This window comes from Leptosomus discolor, chromosome 2 (assembly GCF_034619465.1).
Source record: "Leptosomus discolor isolate bLepDis1 chromosome 2, bLepDis1.hap2, whole genome shotgun sequence".
Classification (NCBI taxonomy): domain Eukaryota; kingdom Metazoa; phylum Chordata; class Aves; order Leptosomiformes; family Leptosomidae; genus Leptosomus; species Leptosomus discolor.
Window position 1 is genome coordinate 65,682,036 of NC_141392.1, and position 9,233 is coordinate 65,691,268.

The 9,233-nt window shown below is 48.4% G+C and overlaps 1 protein-coding gene across 1 annotated transcript; it reads left to right on the forward strand.

Moving 5' to 3' along the window:
• Positions 1 to 6,970: 6,970 nt before the first annotated feature.
• Positions 6,971 to 8,826, forward strand: CCN2 (cellular communication network factor 2). Its single transcript, XM_086461228.1, has 5 exons — positions 6,971 to 7,021; positions 7,122 to 7,344; positions 7,505 to 7,756; positions 7,990 to 8,201; positions 8,530 to 8,826. The coding sequence occupies exons 1-5, from the start codon at positions 6,971 to 6,973 to the stop codon at positions 8,824 to 8,826; spliced, it is 1,035 nt and encodes a 344-aa protein (XP_086317354.1).
• The last annotated feature ends 407 nt before the right edge of the window (positions 8,827 to 9,233 follow it).

A 9,233-nucleotide genomic window follows, 5' to 3' on the forward strand; every position in this document is an offset into this window, starting at 1 on the left:
CCTTCCCCATCCTCGTTGCACAAGACCCCCAGAGAGTCCAGCTTCTCATGCATTAAGCACCGACACTAGCAGTCCCACAAGAACAACCCTTTTCTGTCAAGTTGGCAAAACTTTCCTCGCCGTGTCCTCTGCCTTGCAAAGATGCCTTGTCTCTGCCTAGCATTTTTATTTCATTAGCAAATAGTCCTAATGTCGGAAAAGCCTTTCATCAGAACGACAGGGATTTTGCAAGTACTGTACAACTCCCACATGTCATCTTCCCTCCTGAGGCAGGAAAACAATTCAGTCACATTCCCTTTACATCTGGACAGAAAAGCTGGTTGGAATGAGTAAGAAAAACAGCGTGATTTTGCGATGCAGTGAACCATTCAGCGTGTCTCAGCTGCAGAAACCCTCCAGCTCTTTCGCCCAACCGACCATTTCATTCCTAGCACATCCACTCTTCTTTTTCAGCCCTTCTTCTTCTCGTAAGGGACTGGCCAGGGTACACACATGGAATATAACACTTGCCTCGGTGGCTTCTTGGGCAGCACAGTCCTTTCCAAACTTCTACTCCCCCCTGTGGCAGCTTGATGGCAAAAAAAGAAACACAAAGCATGCTTCCCAAGTCATGTCCTCTACCGTCACTCTTTTCAAGCCATTTATGAAGGAAAAAAAGATGTGTGGAGGCCTAGGCGAGGTCTCACTGAATTTAAGACAGTAAAATAAGAAAGCTGGTCCCGAGAAATTTGAAAATCAACTCTCTATAACTTGCGACCGACAGAAGGAGAAAGAAAAAGATGGGGCTAGTACATACATGTTTTTAAAACTCTCCTGCAATTTTTGTATTACAAAGTTCCTTACTCACAGGGTGAACACTGGTTAGGACAGTTTTAGGATTTTCAAATATCTTGCAAATCTTAGGTAATGAAAAAAGGCAATCGATGAACTGTCTTTTCATCCCATGTCATAACTGAAACTTAAACGATCATACAGATCTACCATGCTATTAAGGTTAGACTTTTCCACAAGATCCATCACGGGTAACTTCCTCACAAGAAATGCTCCACAAATAACTTCATAGACTCAATCTTCATAAAGTCTCCATTATCCAAAATGGTCAAAACAAACACCTAAGTACAGTAAAAACCTAGCCTTGACTTCTATTTAAAACCCTTTAATAAAAGGGTTATAAACGGAGTAACATGCTCAGAAACACTTGCTGTTAGTGTGAGTCCTACCACTTTTACAACTTCATGCTTATTACTTAAAAGCCACTCATCACCAAGACATTTGTAGTAACATGGTTGTAAACTCTAGACCTGGGAGCACTGCATTTACAACAACTACATTTCCTTGATTAGTTCCTGCAGGAAATTAAAATATCTTAGAAATGTCCCCACTTCCCTAACAATGCACATTTCTTGGAGTATCTGCTTTTCTCGGCTTCACGTGAAAAACGCTCTGACAGAGAATTTCCCACCAACACCAGAGAGATTAGCATTGTAAGATGGTTTTCAGACCTGGTCCGGTAGTTGCTAAATTTCACACACATCCGTGGGTCAATAAGGAAGCCACCCTGGCTGTTGTAGGTTACATCCTAGTTTCCCCGTCTGCGTCACTTGTACAGATGTATTTACACAGGTCACATACCACACATCACTTGCTGAAAAAACAGCCAGCCAAGCTGGCAGATGAACCATGGGGGACCATTTCCCTGAAAATCAAGCAGTCTCTAAAATCCTATGTTAATACGTTGAGGACATTACGTTCCTTTGCAGGTCAGCTGGTGCAGTGTGCTTATCAAGTCCTCCAGAGGCATTATAGACCTATACAGTAACCCAACTCCTTCATTTTTTCAGGAAGGCCTGTGTAAACAGAAACACCCATGCTACGCTATACCAAGGCCAGTGAACTGGTCAGCGAGCTGCATCAAAAAGGGGGCAAATTTTACAGACAGTGATGTCTCTTCTTCTCCCCAGAGAAAACACTCTATTCATCATCCCCAAATATACAAACATTGATCCTGCCCTACTGGACAACATGGACAAATGTATCCCACAGGATTCTCCACAGGCCTCTGCTTGTCTGCAGCAGCTACAATATAAATTAAGAGATCCCACCGTAGAGCAAACTGTATTTGTTAAGCGAAGTCCCTAATCTGGTCAAGTCTTAATTAAACATCAATGTCTCTCAGCTTTGGGGAAAAGCCCACAAAACCTCAGAATTTACACTGACAGCTCCTGAGAGAAGCAGGTTGGAAAAAAACGAAAATAAAATGACACGCATTTTAGAATAAGCAGATCTGACTCATTCCTGCCCACATAAGACATGACAGAGTCGGAGGAAGTGTTCCTCCAGCTGTTTTCCACGTGATTCCTCTAAAAGACAGATCCCAAAGGATTTCTGGCAGATGTTCTGAATCAAGTCACTGGCCACGTTTCTTCTCCAGCCACTAGCTCTTACCTTTTATGGATTGTTAACCATTTATAGGACAATTGTCAAAGGAGTGGTTAGTGACTCACTGCAGTCCTATACTAGTTGACTTACTACTGCAAGAGGTTGCAAACCTCAGTCAAATCTGAGAAATAAACAACTGAAAGTCTCTTCCCTCCTTACTCACCTTTGTGAGCTGTGGAAGGGCTCTGGGCTTCCCCACAAAAACCTAGGACACAGCCAACCTCTGTATATATGTAGTGAACACCGGTTCCTACAGTGCTGATAAGATCTACGGCAAATTTTTCAGAATAAAATCAGATAAACTGAACCTAAGGCTCGGTAAGTAAAGGACCTTTGGCTTCATGCTACTTATAATCTCTCTTTTGTAACAATACAAAACAAACAGTTTTACATGTGCTTTAAATACTCATTTAGATTATTCTACTTCCAGTAATCACTTTGCTGCTTTAAGACCACACACATTCACAAAAAATCCAGTTACTTTTTAAGAAAGAAGCCAAGAGCTTAAAGCAGCATTCTCAGTGACTCTAGAAGTAATAAAATATTACATGTTAGAACGCAAAGAACACAAGTTTAAACAACACGATTATGGAAAACAACTCAGAGCTGCTAATGGGAATCACATCTGATGGTTTTGCTTTGCCCATACTGCTGACCAGCTTTAGCACAATGGACTTGGACTTCTCAAGTCCAAGTATTTCAATGGCCAACAGTGCATCCAGTGAATCTGCCCAACTGACGCTAACCGAGAATCTGACCCAGTATCTCGAGGAACTTGGACTAGGTCCACTGGTTCAGCAGCGAACATTTCCATAGGCCCTATGCCATCCACTGCACTGACCAGCCTTCTCATTCTGGTTCACTCCGGAGAAGAGCTAATGCCTCTCATTGGTAAGATTAGCTGACGTGAACTGTCACGGCTCCCAAGCGGAAGGCTTGCACCGCGTGCCGCGCTCTAACAAAGCAATACAAATGGCACAACATGGATAACTTGCTTGACAGCTCCTGGGAAATGTAGTTTTCTATTTTGCTTTGCCTTTGTTGATTCATGAGCTCACGCATCCCTCTGGAAAAGGATCAGTAAAAGTCCAGCAAGCAGTCTACTTCAGAGCACTTTATATGCCTACAGATACATAGAATAAGTTACCAGATGACTTCTAAGAAAGACAAATACCAGGCAACCACATTCACGATGGAACAAATCTCTTTATTTTTATTCTGTGTCTATTTCTGAGCTAGCAGAGTAAGTCGTGCTTGGAATCTGCGTTTTAAGCAAAAGCCTACTAACATAACTTTAACTGGACCTCTCAGGATTTTGAGATATATTTGTTGCAATTTTTAAGACGTATCCTGGTGAGCATTTTGGGAAAGGAACTAATTGGCTTACTAAACTTGAGGCAAGCCAGAAACATCTGAGGCCAGCTACAAGCCTATCATGACGATAAACAGCGCAGGGTCCAGATGTCCATATATGGCAAGACTTCCTATAAGACTGACAGTACTGTATGTGCATTGCGTATGGTTGTTGGATCAGATTCACATTCCTTGGGTATGTTTCTCTGGGAGCTTTTGATTTCCGCTTTGAGGGCTGGCTCAGACCTCCAATTGCTCTTATAAAAAAATATCTGTGACTGAAAGTTGAAAATGTGCAAGATTCTTTCTTTAAGTACACAAACACTCCAAGTCTAGCCACTTTCCTGTAGTCTTGCCAGGTTTTCAGTATGTCTGATACCTGATCAAGTGACTTTTTTGGGGGGGGAAGGATGAAAAAAAAGAAGGAAAAACACAAGAGAGGAATGTAGCATATCCACACCTGTACGTTTTACAAGACTTCACCAAAGGACCTATACCAACTGAAGCTGATGTAGACACACACATACCGTATATAGCTGTGTAAACAAGTCTGCAAGGCTGGTGTAGTGAATTCCTTGTTTCAGCAGAAAAAATATACTATCTTAAAAGCATGTGCTGTATAAACACCTGCATGGAAGTCAAAATTAGTGCATTTTAACCATTTTATGCACCAATGCCAAGACGCACTTCTCCAACCCATGACATACTGTCATCAGAAAGGATAAGTTGAAGTCTCTGAAAGACCTACCTTTGCTTCCAGGTTCCCTTCACCCCTGTGCACGCATACACATCCACAAACAGGGTACCCAATGAGTCATATCTAACGACACAGAAACCATAGTAACAAAAAAGCAAACCTGATGGACCCTGATTCTTACCCATGTTCATGGGCTGGTACAACTTTCATTCAGTGGGCTAATGCCCGATTCACAAGGGTGCAAGACACGAATTAGTTTTGAAATCCAAATGCCTACTTCAGTCTTTTTTCTCTGGGCAGCATATGGATGGAGCTTGCTGTACTTGGCCCGTCGTGTGAGGACTTAGGACAGATTTATCCTTTAATTTTGGATTTCCTGGCTTTCTGGTGGTTTGTTACTTTTAAGCATACTTTTTCTGTCAGTGAGATTCTTAGGTTTTGTTTAATAAAATTGTTTCTCTGAAAAAACCTCTTACATGGAAAGTTATAAAACATGTCTAGAACCTCTCTCCCTCTCTGATGTTCTCCTACCATATTTAGGTATTTAAAAAAGGCATTCTGTTTACCTGGTTACATTTGCATTTTGGTATGCATGTCATACATAGTTCGGGACACATTATTTACCCAGCACTGAGGCCATTGGAGTCCTTCAAGTAAATACAGATTTCGGGAGGCCTCATAGGTTTGGGAACATACATTATTTATCATAACTGTTCCTCTGGGATTTTATTTTTTCTTTCAGAGCCAATCTCATTTCTTTTAACGGAGAATTTCAAGTAGAAAAAATTACATCCAAATTACTTTACCAGCCAAGGTACAGCACTGGCAGAATATAAATAACAGTTTTAAGACACAATATATCCTACCGGGGATTTACGCGAAAAAAATTCCTTTTTCCCTCAAGAATCCTGTGCATACATATTGCTGCATCACAGTGTGGAAGTACGGAGGGATGGAAAGAACATGGGGTATGGCAGTAGGAGAAAGCCTACATGCAAAAGATGGTATCTTGTAAGATATCCATCAGATTTCAATTTGCCTAAGAAGATGCACTAAGCTGGTCTCTCTCATTAAACACTAACATACTTCTACAGGTCAAAAGCCAAAACTCTGGCATTCCTTGTGTTAAAGCGGAGGTCAAACAACATGACATCACTGAATATTCAAATGATACACGGGGAGGTGGGGATAGAACCATCCCCCTCGTTAAAAAAATGAAAGAAGAAAACCATAACAGTTATCTGCAGTGATTTAATACAAACCACAATGCTTGGGTCTTGGGTTCGGTCAAATACAAACCACAACACTGAGGTTTTGGCTGAGTGCGGTGGCACGCCAGTCTCCTCTTGTAATCCTGGGCTGGACCATCAGCAAGGTTGGGAAGCAGGGATGTGCGAGGAACGTGTTGCTCAGAGATGACAGCTGCACACAGGCAGTGGGAAAATAATAGCCACTTCTTCCACGCTTCAGACTCCGTCCGCTGTGCCAAATATTTCAGAGTAAATAGGCACTCTCTCTATTCATAGAGAGCATCTATTAGGGAAGGAACACATTACAAATATTCAGTATGATTCAGTGGTACACAGAGCCAATTTATACCCGTTAGGGTAATTATACCTTTTTTTGGAGGTACCAAAGCTCCGGGACCGTTCGCCGCCGGGCACCCCGAGGCGAGGTCCCCGACGGCCGGCCGCCCCCCCCCCCCCCCTCGGGGCGCTCGGGCCACCCCCAAACCACCCGCCTCCCGTCCCCTCTGCCCGGGGGAGCGACGAGGGGCGAGCGGGGAGAACAGAGGACGGGAAATAACGGATTCCCCCGGCCGCCCCTGGCAACCGGCCCGCCGCCCCCCTCGCCCCTTCCAGCCCGATCCGCCGCCCCGCCTCGAAATAACGCGCTGCCGGGGGTGTGCGTGTGAAGGGGGGGTTGTGGAAAGGGGGGTGGGGGGGTGCCCGAGGGCCGCTGGCAGCGGAGGTGACTCACACTTAAAAAACATCAAGATGAAAAATAAAAAGACGGGGGGCGATGGAAGGGGGTGGGGGGGGCGCAGACGGAGGAATGCGGGAGTCAGGGGTCAGGGCCGCTCCGGGGCGGCGGCGGCGGCGCGGGGCGGGGCGGTCGGCGCGGCGCGGCGCGCAGGAATGCGCGGAATGTCGCTGTTTGTCCGCGGCCCCATTCAGCCCATTGGCGAGGCCGCGCCGCCGCCGCCTATAAAGGGGCGGCCGCCCCAGCACTCCGCAGTCACACAGCCGCTCTCCCGCCGCACTCGGAAGGAGCAGAGAGGAGCAGCAGCAGCAGCACCAGCACCGAGCAGCCACTGCCGGCCCAGCGCCCACCGCCCAGACAGCCCCGTCCGCGCAGCGCCGCTGAGGAGAACCGCCCGGCGGGAAGCTCTCCTCTCCTCACCTCCCCTCACCTCACCTCACCGCTCCACCGAGCAGCCCGACGCCGCCGCGCCGCCCACAAGCCGACGACCGCCGCGGGATGGCCCCTGTCAGCTTCGCTGTAGCCCTTCTTCTCGCCCTCCTCTGCCTGGTAAGTGCCGCCGCCCGCAGCGCCGCCATCCCTGCCCCGGCCGGCGCGGTCCCGGCGGCGGCCCTGACGCCCTCCCTTCTCTCTCCCCGCCGCTTTGCAGGAGACGCAGGGCCAGGAGTGCAGCGGGCAGTGCCAGTGCGGCCCGGGGCCCGGCCCCACCTGCCCCGCCGGCGTCTCCCTGGTGCTCGACGGCTGCGGCTGCTGCCGCGTCTGCGCCAAACAGCTGGGCGAGCTCTGCACCGAGCGCGACCCCTGCGACCACCACAAGGGGCTCTTCTGCGACTTCGGGTCCCCCGCCAACCGCAGGATCGGCGTCTGCACCGGTGAGTGGGGGCCGGGGCTGCCGCCAGCCGAGGGGACGGACAGGGACGGGGTCCCGCTGGGGTGGGGTGGCGGGGGGCGTCTAAGGGAAGGGGGAAGCCGGGGCTGCGGCCCGGCCTCGCTGCGCCTCCCGCCTCACCCTCCGCCTCCTGCCCCTCGCAGCTCGGGACGGCGCCCCGTGCGTCTTCGGCGGCATGGTGTACCGGAGCGGCGAGTCCTTCCAGAGCAGCTGCAAGTACCAGTGCACCTGCCTGGACGGGGCGGTGGGCTGCGTGCCCCTCTGCAGCATGGACGTCCGCCTGCCCAGCCCCGACTGCCCCTACCCGCGCCGGGTGAAGCTCCCTGGGAAGTGCTGCGAGGAGTGGGTCTGCGACAAGGCCAAGGAGCAGACCGCTGTGGGACCTGCTCTCGCTGGTGAGTGGGGGTCCCTCTGCGGATGAGAGCCTGGGGGGAAGGGGCACCTGCATGGAGGTTGAAGGCAGTGGGACAGGTTGACATAAGGCACCCCAGCAGCTGGAGAGCCGCGTTAAGTGGTGTCACCCCACAGATTAAGTGTGGCTGCCCGAATTTCTCAGGAAGGGGAAGAGAGCCTTTAGCAGGGTGTCAGGTCAGGCCCTGGTCTCATCTTGGTTGTCTGTCTCCTGCAGCTTACAGACTGGAAGACACTTATGGTCCAGACCCAACAATGATGCGGGACAACTGCCTTGTGCAGACCACAGAATGGAGTGCTTGCTCCAAGACCTGTGGCATGGGCATCTCCACTAGGGTCACCAATGATAATGCGTTCTGCAGACTGGAGAAACAGAGTAGACTCTGCATGGTCAGACCTTGCGAAGCAGACCTGGAGGAGAACATCAAGGTAAGTAGTCTCATCTTTATGTATGATCTACTAGGATGCTTCCATCCACTAGCAAAAACCTAGTGTCTTATCAAAAAACTGTGCAGTTCTGACAGATATTCAGCTTCAAGTGGCTCACCTTTGTAACTTGAGTTTTGCCCCAGTGGCGAATAGTTTAAATTTAATGTCCTTAACTTTCTCTCATGTTGTATTATGGCACTATATAAGACACTCTTGCCTAATGGAAATATAATAAGGATTAGCGTGTGTGCTTGCCTTTAGCTTGCAAGCTTGGTGCTGTGTGAAAGCCTGCCTTCTGAACATTTTGTGTTTGCTTATATCCTAACAGAAAGGCAAAAAGTGCATTCGCACCCCCAAGATCTCCAAGCCCATCAAGTTTGAGCTGTCTGGCTGCACCAGCGTGAAGACGTACAGAGCTAAGTTCTGTGGCGTCTGCACTGACGGGCGCTGCTGCACACCCCACAGAACAGCCACCCTCCCCGTGGAGTTCAAGTGCCCTGATGGGGAGATCATGAAAAGGAAAATGATGTTCATCAAGACCTGCGCGTGCCACTACAACTGCCCTGGAGACAATGACATCTTTGAGTCTCTGTACTACAGAAAGATGTATGGAGACATGGCATAAAGCCAGAAGGAGACGATAACTAGATTCTCAACTTGAACTGATTTGCATCTCATTTTGTAAACATGATTCAATAGCACAAGGTATTTAAATCAGTTTTTTTTTTAATTTCAACAAACTGCTCCATGTGACTTAAGACAGTTTTTCTACTGACCCCAAATGGTGGTTTGAAGAAGAAAGTAAAACGGAGAGCGGGACCACGGCAAGACACAGCTTCAGAACACGTTGTTCGTGAGGTGGTGTGAAGGGCTTAAGGGAAATAGGCAGGAAAAGGCAGATTCAAGCAAAAGCTCCCTTCATGTGGTATAGCGTGCTTCATCTAGTAGTGCAATTGAGAAGGAGACCGTTAGCATGTTTGCTGGCACTGGTTTAGTGACAGCAACAGCTGGAATGCAAACCCTCACCCAGCG